General features: G+C 35.7%; 1 protein-coding gene across 6 annotated transcripts in view; it reads left to right on the plus strand.

Moving 5' to 3' along the window:
- Greb1l (GREB1 like retinoic acid receptor coactivator) overlaps positions 1-19,145 on the plus strand; it is a 257,622-nt gene that overhangs the window by 122,303 nt on the left and 116,174 nt on the right. For 4 of the 6 annotated variants that reach the window (XM_020186390.2, XM_074070137.1, XM_074070135.1 and 1 more), the window contains 3 exons: positions 3,798-3,850; positions 10,154-10,313; positions 10,519-10,716. In XM_020186390.2, coding sequence (XP_020041979.2) covers positions 10,157-10,313; positions 10,519-10,716 — 355 coding nt within the window. In that variant the 5' untranslated portion in view covers positions 3,798-3,850; positions 10,154-10,156. The remainder of the gene's footprint in view (positions 1-3,797; positions 3,851-10,153; positions 10,314-10,518; positions 10,717-19,145) is intronic. The other 2 variants (XM_074070134.1, XM_074070136.1) reach the window with 1 other exon arrangement.

Raw genomic sequence — 19,145 nt, forward strand, 5'->3', positions numbered from 1 at the left:
AGAATACATTAATTTAAAAGTCATTCTTCATGCCTTTGGCCTTACCTGCACCCAGGAAATTATTAAACCTCTAAAAATGCCAAAACTTGTTAACTCTAAATTGTTTTCTTTGAATTTATTTTAACTTATTTATAAAGGGAATAAATGGTACATGAAATGTAATGTTTCTAGCTTACAGTTTTTTGTTTGTTTTCAGAGGGATTGAACCCAAGGCTTCATGCATGCTAGGCAACCACTATACCACTGAGCTATACCCCTACCCTGACTTACAGATTTTTAATTTAGTTGTTGATAGTTGACAGAAGGGAATATCAGTTGATGACTAACATTAAATCTTGTGTTTCTCCCTGGGTATGTATACAAAGAAAATCAATGTCAGAGTCAAGAACAGAGAATAAGTTATTGGGTATCTCAGTGGCAAAGCACTTGCCTAACATATGTGAGGTCCTGGGTTCGATCCCCAGTACTGAAAAAATATATATATAATAAGGAAATTTCTCTTTGAAAGGAAATAGAGAAGGGGGAAAATATCTGCATGTTGTAAAAGCTCTGTTTGCCATAGCCCATGACTTCAAGAGCCCACTTTTACAGGATTCTGAATACCTTTCAAAGGTGTTAACTTCCTGGTTTAGTTAGAGGGGTTTGGCGATATTTTGATATTCCAGTTTTTATATTATATACGTGTATATATACATATATAGAAAGAAAGCATATATAACAATGTGTATACTAAAGAAAAAGATAAAATTATGAGTGTATAATATGCTTTGTTAAACATTTTCTTACTAATTTACAAATCAATATTACAGTTACAATTAATATACTTATTAACTGTATATGTGATTTTTTAAGTCCCTTTTAAGTTATTCTTCCTATTAAAGGAGCATATACATAAATGTATGGCTTAGCATGCAGGGTGCTATCTTTCTATTTTCTCAAGGTTAAAGTGCCTTTCAGCAACTAATTTAGAATCCTAAGTATAGTGACTGATAATTGCCTGGAGAAAACCCACAGCTGTTTAAGTAGCATTGAAATTGTGGCAAAACTGACGAATGCAATTAGCGAAGTTAATAAGATAAGAAGATGGAAAGATAGGCAGATGACAGAATGGGAAGATGAAGGCAACGGTTCCCTTGGTTTGAATTGGTAGTGCTTTTTCTTTTAAACTCACCTCACTCTTGCTCTCAATTACAGCAGAATGTGTGTTTCACAAATTGCATAATTCAGATACATTTGTAAAACCCCCAGCTGACATCTGATTTGAAAGAAGCAGCTATTTGGCAGTACTATCTAAGAAAAACAATCAAATTTTGCTGATTTTAAAGCACAATTTGACTTGCAATGCTTTTTAAAAGTCAGTTTTAACTGTACTTATGTTTTGCTGCCATTATGGTGAGTGGGAATTTCTTTACCCCTCTTTGCACTGGTATAATTCTTAGTCTTCCAAGTGCATTACAAAGGAGGCCCTGGTTTTTGATCTAATGACCCACCATTACCCAAACTAAAGCCAAAAAAAAAAAAAAAAAAAGATCCCGTAGAAGTCTTTAATGTGTCATTACTAATTATGTTTATCTAATTAATGTTCATAGCCCACTTTCCAAACAATCTTATGAAAATCAAAGGGAGATAAATAAGAGAAATTAGTGTTATGGAAAATATATCCACTTATCTGTGCCTTTCACTCTGTATTTTTTAAAGTATCTGTTCAATTTTGAAAAATTATTTTAGTTGTATCTTTTGAAATTCTGGGTTGAGTTGGGGAAACTAGCTTTTGCCTCTGGTGTTTTATGCAGATTTTAATGATTGTAGGTGACAAATCCCTACAAGTTTGTTCTCTGAAATCACAGAGACTGAAATCTCTCTGTGACAGTCTTGATGGATGTTGTGAGCCACACTTTGGAAGCAATGCTTGTTATTTAATGTTTTCTGTTCTGGATTATTGACTCTTCTCCCTGTTGAAAAATTGGTCTCTGGTGACATGGTAGAGGTCACACATTGCCTATTATTGTTTTGGTTCTTTGATCTTACACAGGGATTGCCTCTGGTAATTATACTAGATCCAGAGAGCTTTGACAAGATGTGTTTATTTTACAGAAGAATTTCTGGCATTTCAAGGAAGAAAGTAAAGATTTCCAGTAGTAACATGTAACTCTTTGTTACAAAGGAAAAATAGCCCTGTTACTTCACCTTATAATTATGATTTTAATAACTATCATGGAATTAGCATATTATTAATGAGTATTATTTCTGGAATAAACTAGGGTATATGGCATATCCAATAGTACATTGCTAAAAATGGTAAACTTTAGAATTAAATTACCAGAGTTCCTTTTTTTATTTTAGTACCTAAAATGCTTTTGACTTCAGAATCTGTCAAAATAGATTCATCCCAATTTAAATTTACAGAACTATTAAAAGAGGCCAAAATTTTGTCTTTTAGTCCTTTTGCATTCTCTAAAGATTGTCAGGAAGGAGAATCAATAAAAACAAAATAAAACACTTTTGTTTTGAATGCATGGTTAGCTTTGTGCTTTTTTGGAATGTGGTTGGAAAGATAGTATCTCTTCAGACCTGTTTAATATGTAATTGGGTAAGACACACGAAAGATCAATCTATTCATGTTTTTACAGTTCTAGTTTTAAACAAAAATTCATTTGCCCCCAAAACTCAAAACCTAATTGAGGGAGTTAGACAAATATTAAGCCCAACTAATATAAATAATGAAGAATTACAAATGTCAACTTAAAAGAATAAATGGGACTGGGGTGCAGCTCAGGGGTAGAGCACATGCTTAGCATGCAAGAACTGTGTTTGGTTTATTTGTCAAGGGGTCACACATCACTCTCAGCATTGGGAATTAAATCCAAGGCCTCACACATGCTAAGCACATGCTCTATCCTTGAGCTACATCCTTTTTTTATAAAGAGAGAGCATATAATCAGTAATGCAGTAACAAGTAATTTTCTTACACAAAGTCAAAGAGTTTTATGGCTGTAAGGCATAGTAACAATCCATTCTGTATACTCATATTACATATGAAGAAACTGAACTTGAGAGAGGTTAAGTGACTTGTTCAAAGTCACATCACTAGGGACACAGCCAGTTCCAAGTTCTTAGAACTTCAGTTTTCTATCTCCCAGTCATTGCATATATACTAGAGTTGCACAGTCCAATATGATAGCTACTTGCCACATGTAGCTACTTAATTACAATTAAATCAAAATTAAAACTTAGTTCCTCAGTCATACTAGCCACATTTGAATTACTCAACTGCCGCATGTGGTTAGTGACTGCCATATTTCCAGCATTTCAGAAAATTCTACTGGGCAGTACTGCTCTTGATGTCAAAGGTCATCCCATGGTTTGTGTACATGATTGTACAAGTTCTTTTTTTTTGGTGGGGGGAATGGTACTAGGGTTTGCATTCAGGGCTTTGTGCTTACTAGGTGGGTACTCTACTACTTGAGCCATGCCACCAACCCTGGTTGTAAAAATCCTTAATAAACAAATTGTATATAGTGCCAAATAACAGTTTCTGGAACTTTTACATTGATTGTCATTTTTGGCCAGAACAGTGCCCCAGAAGAGAATGTAGCACTCTAGACATTCAAGAGAAGTGTTTTTATCTTTTCTTAGTATCCTCAGTGTGGCACAATACTTTTAAAAAATGCTGTTACTATTATCATTTTCTATACACTTATTCTATGCCAGGCACTATTCTGAAATTTTACAGTTATAAAATCTCATGTATTCTCACAAAAATGTATGATGTTGATAGTATTATCCTCATTTTACAGATGACAGATTAAGTAACTTGCCCAGTCTCACACAAGGAGTGGTGGAACAGGAGGTAAAGTAAGGTTTTCCAACTCTAAATCCAATGTACTTAACCACTAGGGTTTCTATAATTGCTTGCTGGTTTGGTGATAACTGCTAAAGTTTTGAAAGTGATTGACAATGTCTATAAAGATAAAGGTAACAGGAAACTATGATGTTATACAAAGTTGCTTTTTGTATTATGTCTGCCACTATCCCTTAAAAATATTAATCTCAAAACAAAATAGCTATATACATACATACATCCCACACTGAATGTACCACCTTTACACTTTTAACCTCCCCTCTTTTATTTGAGACATGATCTTCCTATGTAGCTCAGGCTGGCCTTGAACTCATAGTCTCCCAAGTACTGGGATTACAAGTGTGCACCACCACCATGCCCAGCTATTCTCTCCTTTTTGATGTTATAAACAGCATGTCTTAAAAGAAAAAAAACAAAAAACATGAGCTTTTGAGTTTAAATTTGAATCTTAGTCCTACCATTTGAAAACTAGATGACCTTGACTTGTTGTAAAAACCAAGTTAGTTGATCTATAGATCTGTCCCTCATTCTGAATCTGCTTGTTTCATTTTGATTTCGTTTAACTTGTTCCTATATCCTATAAATAAAAGTTACTCTAGAGGTTTGGCTAAACTCACCATATCCTTTGGCAGGAATACTTCCTTAGCAGTCTGTGTGTTTCATATTGTCACCTCTGGGGAGGCTACAGTTAAGACTACCTGCAGGTGCTAAGCTTGATTAGTGGGCTATGAAGTTACCACCTGATTTTTCCATTATAAAATTCCCCATCAACCTTTTACCTAATGGTTTCACTTATTATCATTGCCTCCATGAATTTTTCATTAGCACTTGCAAAGTGGTCATTTTATACTTCTATCATTCTTTGCACATTTATTAGCTGGAATTCTTCATTTCAAAAAAAAAGTCACTCTTTAACAACCAAGGCTATTTTTACTTTGAAGTATAGGACAGGAAGAGCAGGGTAAATGCTACCCTTCTTTCTTACTCTTCTAGTAATGTTCAATTAATTGGGTGCTTGGGTTTTTTTCTTTCTTTCTTTCTTTCTTTCTTTCTTTCTTTCTTTCTTTCTTTCCTTTCTTGTCTTCTCTTCTCTTCTCCCCTCTTCTCTTCTCTCTCTCCCCTCTCCCCTCTTCCGTCTCCCCTCTCTCCTCTCTCTTCTCTCTCCTCTCTCTTTCTTTTTTCAAGAGGAGCTCTCTCTCTTTTTCTCCCTCAATAGCAAAATTAATTCATGAGTTTTGATGTACGCTTCAGTTAATTGCATGTGTTCTTTCTTTCTTTTTTTTTACCATACTGTGGTGTGGTTTGAACTCAGGGCCTCATGCTTGCTAGGCAGGCACTCTACCCTTGAACCACTCCACCAGCCCTTTTTTGTGTTGAGTTATTTAGAGATAGGGTCTCACAAACTATTTCCCCAGGCTGGCATCGAACCACAATCCTCCTGATGTCTGTCTCCTGAGTAGATAGGATTACAGACATGAGCCACTGGCACCTGGCTCTATGTATCTTCTTTCTTTTTTATATTCAATTTCTGTAATCTCAGTCCATCAAACCCTTCATGTGGACTCATATGTTTTTTGAAATGACAGTTGAGAGGCGCCTAGTTCCCAAGCTACTCTTCTTCATTATTCCTTTCTGTCTTCCTAAACCCACAAGTGATAGAAACTGCCTGTTTATTCATGTCCCACTTCCTCATTCTCGCCTTCTGTGGAAAAAGAGAAAAAGCAAAAGCAGGAAAGCATGCAACCACAATATCATGATGGTTTGTAGTTGGTCTCATCTGCATTTTGAGCAATTATTTAGTGGTGCAAAATAGCCCATATTGTTTTCCATCTCTTTCTTAGACATTTCCTCAATATCACATGAGTGTCTATTAGTATCTCAGAGGTCTGTAATACCATAACAAAGCATTTAATACAATTTGTCCTTTTGTAATCTTACAATAAATAAAATACAGAAAACAATGTAACACAGTCTCATAAACTTGATGTCAGCCAGATACATAAAATACGTCAGTATATAATGAAAATCACAAATCTGCTTTATTGGGCTGGAGGAGTGACTCAAGCGGTAGAGTGCCTGCCTAGCAAGTGTGAAGCCTTGAGTTCAAACCCCAGCACCACCACCACAATCTGCTTTATTGATGCATTTGATTTAATGACTAATTCTGAAAAGTATTTCTCCATTTTTCTATCCAAAGTAATTTATTCTCACTAACTTTCAGTAAAGTATTATGTTTTATCAGGCGTTGGAGGCTCTTTGAGATTCAGAGGAAGGAAAGGCTGGCAATCTAGGTTACATTTTAGTAACCCTAAATATTATGGTGTATGATATTTAGAACACATTCCACTAAAAAGTTCTTTGGACTTCACCCTTCTTTGGGTAACTTTGGGTTGTCAAGGGCAGAACGCCATAGTCAACAGTAAAGAAATGTGGTCAGTTCTGTAACCCTTTACATTATCATTTTTTAAATGCCAGAGATGTTTTCATTTGGAATAGAGTCATCTACTTCATTTTATTCTACCAACTCTGAACAGGGAATAGATACTTGCCTTTGTCTTCATCTAAGTGTTTCTAATGTTCCTGTAGGATCATGTATGTCTTCTTCTATGATGGTGAAACTCTGTTACCCATTTTTATGTTGTTGTATCAATTTAGAGCAATATTATTTGCCATGTGAATATATATCAGCCATATACTCCTTCAACCATGAGGGAAAGGGCCTGAGATTATGTGATTCTTCATGTATAATTGGGCACTTCTTTATTAAACTAAAAATATTTCTGGGAGAATGTAGGTTTTCAAGATTTTCAGTGACAGATAACTTGTCAGGCTGGTAATAGATTAAGAAGAGGCAAGATTTCCAGGTATTTGGTGCTCTGAGGAAAGGCCAAAGACACACCTTTGAAGTTATTTCATGTGTCGTGGATAAGAAATCCCTTGGTGGCTGGTGAAGTGGCTCAAGTGCAAGCATGAAGTCCTGAGTTCAAACTCCAGTACTGACAAAAAAAAAAAATCCAAAGCCGATTTTAAAAGCTGAGTGTCAGTGTTATTGTTGCCTATTGTGTAAAATGAATTGTGAAGTGTTCTGTTGTGTTTTTACATGTTTATCAAAACTCCTCTTAAAAATATAAATGCCTTATAAAAAAAAAAAAAAAAGCTGAGTGCCAGTAGGTCATGCCTGTAATCCTAGCTTCTCAGGAGGCAGAGATCAGGAGGATTGTGGTTCGAAGCCAACCCAGGCAAATAGTTAATGAGACCCTATCTTGAAAAAAAAAAAAATCACAAAAAAAAGGCTGGTAGAGTGGCTCAGGTGTAGGCCCCACGTTCAAGCCCCAGTACCACACACAAAAAAAAAAAAGTAAGAAAAGAAAAATCCCTTGGTTACCATGACTTTTGCTCCTGGTGGTTTTCTCCTGTTAGCAAAGAAGAAAGGTGTGGGAGAATGATGGAAGGGGTGGATCTAATTAAGATATGTTGTAAGCACCTATGTAAATGTCACAATTAATTCCCCCCTGTACAACTAATATATGCCAATTAACAACAGGAAAAGAAAGGTAAAATGGCTGTTGGATGTTGACTGAGACACATAAACTAGTGACTGTGTATGTGTCCCTTCCAATAACCACCTGCTTTTTTGTTTGTTTACTGGGCTTTGAAGTAAAGGTTTCACCCTTGCTAGGCAGGCACTCTTTTGTGATGGGTTTTTTCCAAGATAGTGTCTTGTGAACTATTTGCCAGAGTTGGCCTTGAACTGCGATCCTCCTGATCTCTGCCCCTTGAGTAGCTAGAATTATAGGCATGAGCAACTGGTGCCCGGCTAACCATCTGTTTTGATCATGTGTGGTGCTGTTGAAAAATAAATTGCTTTTGAATGTTAAAAAGCTTAAAGGTTTATAGTTGTGCTAGTGGGGAATTTTAAGAGCTTGGTCAAAAGCTTAGTGTTTCATGAAAAATTCATTTGACAGACTTTGTAGATATTCTTTCATTTTCCTTTTTAAGTTGGACATCATACATATGCCTAACTTTTGATCAGATATTGTATATTTCAGGTATTTGCTCTTTATAAGAACAGAAGCTTGTTATATAATAATAATAAATACATTTTAAAAGAACAGAAACTAGTCATTTAAATCCATTCAATTCAACTTATTATGAAAAAGGTTGTCAAAATAGGATCCTACCTTTTCCTCCAAATCATGGGAATATCTAATAAAGCTTTGACAAACCCAATATCTTTGATGGAAATTGTTGTTTTCTATTCACTGCTACCAGGAATCATGTTAGAAGCCTTCTTTGCTGTATTTAGGCAACTCAGGGGCACCAAAGTCTCCTCTGAATCTCTTGTGCATAGGTCTGGGAAACCTGAGCGTAGGGCTGTGGGTGTGCTGTCCACACAGCGTAATGGCTTCCTTTGCTGGTGTGCTCCAGATCAATCTGAGTTGACACTCAAGATGAGATTTAGTATCAGTCCCTTTTCTTTGTGGGAGAAATGGAGCTAAGATTCTCTCAATGTTACCTACCCATGAGATTTACCAGGGTTGAGCCTATATAGTGGAGTGCAAGACATGTCATTACATGGCTAGGTACTAAGTCCTGACTCCATCCTTTACCATCTGAATGATAGTGGACAGGTCATTTAGCATCTCCATGCTTAGGGTCTTTTGTTTTGTTTTCTAATCTGTGAAGTGGAAAGAGATCATACCTACTTCAGAACCCTGAGGATTAAGATAATTTTTATCAACTACTCAGTATACTGTCTAGCCCACTAGTTCTCAAATTTTTAGTATCATAACCCATTTATTCTCTTAAAAATTATTGAAGAGCCCATTGAGGTTCTGTTTATTTAAGTTTATATTTATTAGATATTAAAATGAATAAGCTTTATAAATGTTTATTACTCTTTAAGTTAATAATAAACAATTTACTATAAACAACATTTTGTAAAAAATGACTGTTTTTTCCAAAGAAAAGTTAGTGAGAAGAGTATTCTATCCACTTCTGCATTCTTCAGTCTTGTAGTATCACACATCACACACATTCCAGAGAATTCCACTGCACACAAAGGAAAGAATGAGAGTGGAAAAAGCAAAAAATATTCTAGTAATAGTTTGAAAAAGGTTTTGACTTCATAGATCCTTGGAAGGGTCTTGGAGCCCCTGGACCACTTTGGGAATTGTTGGTAAAGCCAATAATAGTACTCAGTAAATTGTGGTTATTGTTAATAACATGGACATTTTGTGATTAAATAGTACTTCACAAATATTAGTGGTGAGAAGTATAGGTCATGGCTTGAAAACTTAATATGTACTTTACTGAAGGGTTTCAAAGAAATTATACTTCTCATGAAGTAAAAGAAGCAACAATGTTCTCAAATAAATAGTAGTATTATATAAATGAGTTATTTTATTTAAAGGTCTTAAATTTTGTTTTCAGGAATTTGTTAATTGACTGTATTAGACTTTGCTAGAGGAGAGTCTTGTTTTTTCTCTCTACAATAATCTCTCTTTTTTTCCTGTGGTACTGGACTTTGAACTCAGTACCAGACCTTTTCTGTGTTTTTTTATTTTTTTTTTTTTGAGATAGGGTCTCATGAACTGTTTACCTGGGCTGGCTTCGAACCGCAATCCTCCTGATCTCTGCCTCCTGAGTAGCTAGTATTACAAGTGTGAGCCACTGGTACCCAGCTCTCTACACTGATCTTCGTAGAATGCACAGTAATTAAGTATTTACTCTGAAAACACTGACAGAGCTGATATGGGCAAGGATTATAAGGAGAAGTGGCTTGGTAGTCTGACTCCAGTGGGAGAGTGCCTGCTTAGTAAGGAGAAATTGTGGTTCCACTGTTCACAGTGTGGGCTTCATGATTGACAGGTCAATTTTGCTTTACTGTTTGAAGAGCCTTAACCTAAAACATTTTTTACTGTTGAATTCTTTTGATATAAAATTGTTTAAAGGTACTGTTTTAGATGGGTTTGAACTATAAAGACAAGCATAAGTGATGTAAGGGATCACACTAATTGTCTTCTCTTTTATTGTTCCGGGGAGGTACATTGTAGCATTTATAAAAGTTCTTACAATGTATCAAGTATATCATACTTGAACTCACCCACTCCACCACTCTCCTTGTTCCTCCCTCCCCCATTTAAGAATATGTTTCATATAGTTCACATCTTAATAATATACATGGATGTAGTTTATACTCGCTATATATGAACTTTGCAAATAAATAACCTGTAATTATATCATTTTCTCTTTTCTTCCTCTTTTTTTCTTTGGGGTGGGTGGGTATAGACCATGGGGAATTCATATGCTGGGCAACTGAAATCTGCTCGATTTGAAGAAGCTCTCCACAACTCCATAGAAGCCTCTCTCAGATGTAGTAGTGTGGTACCACGGCCAATTTTTTCCCAGCTGTACTTGGACCCTGACCAGCATCCTTTCTCAGCTGCAGGTAAGTTTCATACACATTTCTAGACTCCTTTCAAAAAGTGGGGAAACTCAAATAAGTCCTAGGAGCTCTAAAATTGGCTAAATGTTAGAAAATGCTAGTCTCCGTTTCCTCAAAATTTTTTTTTTCAGAATCATTAATTGTTTTTCTGGGTTTTTTTCCCCACAAACATATTTTATTGAATTCTCTGATTTCTTTGTTTACCCAGATGTCAAACCCAAGGTGGAAGATCTGGATAAAGATTTGGTACACCGCTACACTCAAAATGGCAGTCTGGATTTTTCTAACAGTCTAGCAGTTAATGAAATGGAAGATGATGATGATGACGAAGAAATGTCTGAGTCAAATAGTCCACCAATTCCTTATTCACAGAAACCTGCCCCAGAAGGATCTTGCACTACAGATGGTAGGTTCCAGTTTTGTTTTCTTTTTCCTATATTTTCTCTAATATTGTTTGACCTGTTTCCAAATATTTCATATGGTGCTCAAGGCACATGGAATTATAAGTAATTATGGAAAGGAGTGAGTGATTAGGTTCTCACTATGACTTCACAGCAGAGGATTCCCATCTTTAAGAATTCCCATCCTAAAGAGACTGAGATTCACAGTTGAAGGACTTCTTTGGGAGGGTCTGTGCAAAGGAAAGCCTGGACACTATATGTGGGTCAAGGTTTTTCCAGTACTCCATGTACTTCCTGCATTCTTACTATCAAGTTAAGGGTATAGCTCAGTGATAGAACACTTGCCTAGCATGCTTGAGGTCCTGGGTTTGGTCCCTAGTACTGCAAAATCACTCCCCCAAAAGAATGTTACTATCTTAGGAACTTTTTTTGTGTTCCCTCTTCCTCCTTCTTTTCATTTCATTTCTTTTATAATAATAGAGATAACAGATGTCATATCATTTTTGTTTGTTTGTTTATGATACTGGGGTTTGAACTCAGGACCTCATGCTTGGTAGGTAGGCACTCTGCCACTTCAGCCAGGCCTCCAGCCCTAGATGTCTTATCTTTACCTTTTACGTTTACTTTGAACACTCATCCAGTGTAGAAGAAAAATATAAATCTTTTGTAAATATTATAAATGTAATAACTTATCTAGGCAGGGTAAAATGTAAATAGTTTGATAGTTTCTTTTATTTATTTATGTTAACCTTCTTTTCCAACAAGATTTTGACCACAGGGTTTTAATAAGAAAACCCTGTTTTTCCTTATTTTGTGGGGTTGGTGATACCACAACTTAAATTCCACTTTCTTCCCTCTCATGCTGTTTTTTAACTTCTTAGGCTGACCTAATTCTGACCATCAGTTGAATTAGTACATAAATTTCACTTTATCAATATTATAACCAGACTGCAATTTTTATACCCAGACTGACATGGACCTGGGATGATGTCAGTGTATGCAAATTTTGCTGGGTGCAGGTGGCTCATGCCTATAATCCTAGCTAATTAGGAGGCAAGAGATCAGGAGGATCTAAGTTTGAGGCCAGCCTGAGCAAATAGTTCACAAGACCCTATCTTGAAATTACCCACACTAAAAAGGACTGGTGGAGTGGCTCAAGTAGTACAGTGCCTGCCTAGCAAGTATGAGGCCCTGAATTCAAACCTTCAACTCCCCCCTACCAAAAAAAAATCTCAGGACAGTTGCCAGCAAACTAGTTTGTATTATTTGGGAGTTTTATTTCCTTTTTCCTCTGAGAGTCTGAGAACTAGCAAAGAGGTCAAAATCCTGGAGATTTAAATAATTCTAGTAGCTTGTGTGTGCCTGGTTCACTACAAATGGCTTCTATCAGTTGTGACCATTGTTATTATTTGAGTTGGGCACACCTGCAACACAGCATTCCTTATGACTTTGCTTCCACTTACCATTGGTTCCTTTTGCCCAGACCTAATATCATTTATATTGATTCATTCATTCTTGATGTAATAGAAATCTTTAAACCTGTGTAAGTGTGGGAGGTGACCACATTATGTTATTGCTTACTTGCTTTATATCCATTTTTATACTTTTTATTCTATTGAGCAATCAACCCACATTGATCAGGTAACAAACTGGAAGTTGAAGTAATACTTAAAATATTGTTGGATTCTCACACTGGAAGCAACAGGCATAGGCAAGGACTTCCTCAGTAGAACTCAAGTGGCTCAGCAACTAAGAGAAAGGATGGACAAATGGGACTACATGAAATTAAAAAGCTTCTGCACAACAAAAGAAATGGTCTTTAAATTGAAGAGACTGCACACAGAATGGGAGAAAAATCTTTGCTACCTATACATCAGACAAGGGACTGATAACCAGAAAATACAGGAAGCTCAAAAAACTGAACTCCCAAAAAATCAATGACCCAATAAAGAAATGGGCAACTGAACAGAACTTTTTTAAAGGAAGAAGTCCAAATGGCTACAAAACGCATGAAAAAATGCTCACCATCCCTGTCCATAAAGGAAATACAAACCAAAACAACACTAAGATTCCACCTCCCTCCTGTGGAAACAACCAACAACAAATGTTGGTGAGGATGCAGGGAAAAATAAACCCTCATACACTGCTGGTGGGAATGTAAGCTAGTAGAACCACTATGGAAAACAGTATGAGGCTCCTTAAAAAACTAAATAGATCTGTCACATGATCCAGCAATACCACTCCTAGGGATATACTCAAAGGAATGTGAGTCAGATTACTACAAAGGTATCTGCACACCCATGTTTATTGCAGCACTATTCACAATAGCTTAACTATGGAAACAGCCAAGATGCCCCACTACTGATGAGTGGATTAAGGAAATGTAGTATTTATACACAATGGAATTTTATTCAGCTACAAAGAAGAATGAAATTTTGTCATTCCCAGGCAAATGGATGGAACTAGAGAACTTCATCTTAAGCGAAGTTAGCCAGGCTTAGAAGGCCAAAGCTTGCATGTTCTTCCTCATATGTGAATTATAGACCCAAAGTAAATACAGCAGTATTATTGGACATGGGTCATACTAGGGGAGGCCACACATGGGAGGGATAGGGCTAGGGAAGGAAACCTAAAACTTGAATGTGGTTGATGTGCTCACTGTATAGGAATGAATATAGTAATCTTAAACTGGCTGATGCCACTATGGGAAGGGGACTAGGGAGTAGTGAAGAGGACTGGTAGAGATGAACTAGTTTGGGTTGTAATACATACATGCATGGAAACAACACAAGAGATCTGTCTGTATAGGTATCTTTATCTCAAACTAGCAAAAAATGCCATGTTTTTCTTATTATCTTTTATGTTTTTTCTTCTACAAAATAGGAGAAAAGGAGGGCAGAACCTGTTCTGCCCAGAGGGGAGGCTTGGCATCAGGGGGAGGTGGCACAAATAATGTATACACATGTAAGTAAATGCAAAAATAATAACCTGTTGAAACTGTTCCAGGAATTGGAGGAGGGGATGAATTCAAGTGTGATACATTTGATACATTATAAGAACCTTTATAAATGCTACAGTGTATCCCCACCCAGCACAGCAGTAAAAATAAATTGTTGGATTCTCATTGAGACTCTTATTATATTGTGAGAATTAAATAGAACTAGAGTAAAAGCTTTAGAGGATAATGTTGACATAATCAAATTTTATTACCATCACCCCTCCAAAAATCTCTGTGCTGTAAATATATTTTTAGTTTGCCTGTTGGGGTTTCCCACACTGGTGTTATTTATAACTAGACATGGAAAGATGTGTAGTACCTATCGTCATATAAACTCAGGGATCTAAAGATAGCAAACATTCTGCAAAGTTTAAAACATGAGAAAGCTAATACTTATTTTAAAGATAAAGGAAATAGTTTTTCTGAGAATAAAGAACTGTCCACCCAAGCAGGAGATTCAAATTCCAAGACAATCTGGAAACACTAGTCCTGTGCTTGTATTCCTACATCAGCTACTTTAGGCCCTTGTAATTACTAAGCATTATTCATTTTCCCCTTTTCATTCACCTGAGGAATATAAATTAAAATAAAAAGTAGTTTGTAATTTGATAGTTTGTAGTTTACCTAGCTCTTTCAATTTGGCTCATTCTAAATTCTAAGAATTTTCTTACTAAAAGGGAGAACAGCTCTGAAATTTTCCTTCTAAAATATGGCATGGAAGTAGGGCAATATAATGATTGCTGGGACTTTCAGCAAACCACCTTCTCTTCCTGGGAAATCCTCTATTTACTTAAGGCTTAAAGAAAGGTAAAGCTATTTTTAGAGGCAATTTAGATAAGCAGATACTTAACACCTGTTGGGCTGTTGGGCTCACCATTCAGATGTAAATTTTTGTTGCTAATTTCTTATGTAAATTATTGGAATAGTGTAGGTTCCTACCCTGCTGGGAGGCGGTTGATTGTATAACAGGGTGAAGGGCAGCCAAATTTTAGGCTTCCAAATAAGGCTTTGATTACTTTAGTTTGTGTTTACAGCTGTTTCAGTAAACTTCCCCTCCCCCCTTTTATTTACTCTGTAACCTTCAAGTTGAAGATAATTGGGTAATGCAGATCTGTTTCTGTGAAGTGAAAACCTTGACTGTTTTCTAAAGGAAATGCAGATGAAGTTTATAAAAAAGGACCTCTATTATTATTACCCCCCACTACTTTTTTTTTAAATTAAAACCATTTGCTGCAAGAACATTGGTTTTAGGGCAACATCTCAGTATTATTCTCAGAAAATGAAATTATTTTGGAAGTAAGTTTGTAAGATAATTTATTTGTATACACATAAATGTAACTTATCTTGTGTATAGTCAACAGGCTTACCCCTTCCTTAGGATACTCTAGGTGTGATCTTCTAGTAGTCTCTAAAGAATTATCACATCAGCTTTTCAGAATTATTTTGCATATAATTCAGAATTACCCTGCAGAGTTAGTGTACCAAGGTTTCATTTAGTTATAGCTCTTAATTGACATTTAATAGCCAATATTCATTAGATTAATCATCTAACATATTTCTAATAGTGGGAATATAGAACCACTTGCCACACAGGATATTGGGATCCTATAGATCTTAAAATATAATCCCATTTCATGGATCCTATAGGCTATCTACTTTTCTTTACAGGCATAGCTTATTTTCAATTTAAAAAGGTAAATACTGCTCTTAGCATAATATTTTTTTTCTTTCTTGGAGATCCCTGATTATAATGTATACAATTAGCTGAGCTGAATCCTGACCATGATGGTTTGGAAGAAAGAGTAAATTGATGTTTACAGTAAATAACACCAGATCCTTGGCAGGTGAACTTATTCTCGGAATTTAGGAACTAATTTTGTAACCATGTTTTGACTTTGAGTTTATTTCTTCTTGCCTGTTCTAAACTCAGTATTGCTTTCTCTTTCTCTCCTATTCTCTTTCTTCTTACTTAAATTGTCTTATGTTGGCTTATGTTGATAAGTAACTGGAAGGTAAGAAGATAAAATAGAACAATTTTATTTTATAAAATAGGCTATATGTTTTTAAGCTTTAAATTTATGGAAAAATTGAGAAAATAGTACTGTTTCCATATGTCCCCATAGTTTCTCTATTCTCTACTGGAATTTGATATATTTCTTCTGTTTAGACTGAGATTTTGGGTTTGGATGAAGGCAATCACAGAGGTAAAATCCTATTTTTTATCACGTTATACTCAGGGTATGTATTATCAACATGACTTATGACTTGGGTGTTGACCTTCATCACCAGCAGTGTTGTCTCCTCTCTTTTCCTTCCTGCTCTCCCTACTGTGGAAGGAACTTCCAGTCCACACTGATGGACTCATTTTAAACTCATTTCTTCTCCCCCATTTATTAATCTACCCAATCATTTATTTATATCATTATGAAATCATGAATATTTATTTTTTATATTTTAGGTTATAATCCAATATGTCTTTATTTTGTTACTCAAAGGGTTCCAGTTTCAGACATTGGGAGCTCTTTCTGTTGGTTCTTGCACCCCTTATACAAACTTCCACTATTGTGGGGTGGGTTGTTTTTTTTTTTAGCATAGAATAGGAAATTTTCTCTTTTTGTTGTCTCAGGCATCTTTTGCAATATGTTTTTACTAGAAAAGGGCTAGAAAAAAATGCTTCTCATTATTACTTTTGACCTCTAGGTGTCCTCCCACCATAAATGGGAAACCTCTCCAAGCCTGTAATAGTAAAAAAATATTTGTGGTCTTCATTTAAATGAACTGTGTAGTTTCCATTTTGCCCAGAAATCTGATATCATTTTTCTGAATAATCATTTTTTTCCTAGAAAATTCTGTGTTCTTCAGGCATTCTTGACACTGTGCCTTCTTGTTGGGGTTAACCGAGAGCCCTCCTTAATCTCCCATTTGCTGCAATGTCTTGCTTGAGAAATCTCATCAGGAATGTTACTTCCTAAGCATGGACTATTTCTGTGGCTTGCAATTACTTAAATTTTTTTTTTTCTTTTGAGGCAGGATCTTGCTATGCTGCCCAGGCTGGCCTACTGTTCCTGGGCTCAACTGAACCTCCTGCCTCTTCCTCCCAAGTAGCTTGGGACTACAGGCATGTGCCACCACCACTCATAACTAAAGCCTTGAATTTTAAGGATATATCAGTGAGTATGAAGTAGATGGGTGTTGACATAGTCCATGGTTGGCAGTGGTTGTATCTCAAATGCTGTACAGAATTCAGCCTGAAAGGGGCACAGTGAAGTCAGGTGATAGGACCTATCAAAAATAGGTAAGGAAGAAATTATAGGAGAATCCCCTATATCAGATTAGGGATAGGTGAAGCATTTAGATGTAAGTCAGAGATTTGTTTATTTGGTTGAAGAACATCTAATTTAGAATTAAAAGACCTGGGCTCTGGTCCCACTGTTTCAGGTTTCTGGGTATTTAACTTGGGACTATTTTCTTAACTTTTTTGGGCCCATTCCTCATTTACATATTAAAGAGATTAGAACAGTGTTCTCCAATCTTTGACTCACAAATCTCTTTTGGTAATGTAGAAACTTCTGAACTCTTGAACTTAAAAACCAATTATGTTGTTAAGGGCATATGATGACTTGATTTTAAGTAGAACGTATTTATTTTAGATCAACATTTTATTTTACTTTATCTCAATATTTTAGATAATTCGTATAGTTATATTCATGCTACACAAGAACAATGATCTGCATTTTTAAGATTCAGTAATTGCTATTTGATTTACTTTAAAGTAAAAGCATGTTTTTGGAAAAATCCCCAAAATAAAATATTACACTTTGCTTGAGTGGAGCCAAATGTAATTGTTTTTCAGTATTCAAAAAAAGTCATACATCATTCTGAGTGAGGCTAGCCTGGCCCAAAAGACCAAAAATTGTATGTTCTCCCTCATATGCGGACATTAGATCAAGGGGAAACACAACAAGGGGATTGGACTTTGAGCATGTGATAAAAGCTAGAGCACACAAGGGAGATATGAGGATAAGTAAGACACCTAAAAAATTAGCTAGCATTTGTTGCCCTCAACTCAGAGAAACTAAAGCAGATACCTTAAAAGCAACTGAGGCCAATAGGAGAAGGGGACCAGGAATTAGAGAAAAGGTTAGATCAAAAAGAATGAACCTAGAAGGTAACACACACACACACACAGGAAATTAATGTGAGTCAATGTCCTGTATAGCTATCCTTATCTCAACTAGCAAAAATCCTTGTTCCTTCCTATTATTGCTTATACTCTCTCTACAACAAAATTAGAGATACGGGCAGAATAGTTTCTGCCGGGATAGCAAGGGGTAAGGGAAGGCAAGGGAGGGGACAGGGGGAAGAGGGGAGAAATGACCCAAACATTGTATGTACATATGAATAAAATAAAAATTTTAAAAAAACATAAGAAAAAAAAATTAAAAGTCAAGATCCTGGGATATAGCTTAGTGGTAGAATGCTTTACCTAGCTTGCACAAGGCCCTGGATTTGATTCCTAGCACTGCAAGAAAATAATAATAATAATAATAATAATAATAATGAAATAAATAGTCAAAATCTACTCTTTTTTTTGTGGTGCCAGGGATCAAAACCAGGGCCTTATGCACACTGGGCAAGCGCGCTACTGATGAGTTCTACTTGTATCCCCCAAATGTACTTTTAAAACCGAAGTTTTGGAATTTCTACAATTTAGGATTAAAAAGATATACAAGTTTATAATTTTTGCTGTATATGATAAAAAGTTTAGCTGCTGTTTTCAGGAAATTCTCTATTGAAAGAGATAATCTTTTATCTCTCATATATGAAATACCAAACTGGATCACAATCATGAGATTTTGTCTGTAACATTAGTTTTTTGGTATCCTAGAAATGTATGGGTACATTTTTATATAATGTTCTAGTCTGATGAGCGAGGGTGGGGAATGAATTTAACTTCTATATCTGGCAACAAACCTATTTAGATACATTTGTAAAATTACTCTTTCTATGTTTAACACAATTAGTGTTCTCTGAGCGTTAATAGTCCATTATATGCATAAGTTAAGCAATATATCAATATGTAGAACTGGAAATCAAAACAATTTGAAATTATATAATAGTCAAAACCACACAATGGTATGGGTTTTGTCTGGGTGAGTTATAAGCTTACTCAACTGGCTTCTACTACCCTGCATGTGTTAGGTGAAAAGTTCTCACAACATTCTGTTTTAAAATTATTAACGAATAATTAATTAATTTTCAGAAAATTATAATATAATAATAATGACAGGTATTTAAATTTCATTAATAGTTTCTTTCTTTTTTTGGTGGGACTGAGGTTTGAACTTAAGGTTTCACACTTGCAAAGCAAGTGCTGTACAACTTGAGTCATGCCTTAAGTCCATTTTTGCTCTGGTTATTTTGAAGATGGGGTCT

This window comes from Castor canadensis, chromosome 4, assembly GCF_047511655.1.
Source record: "Castor canadensis chromosome 4, mCasCan1.hap1v2, whole genome shotgun sequence".
NCBI lineage: Eukaryota > Metazoa > Chordata > Mammalia > Rodentia > Castoridae > Castor > Castor canadensis.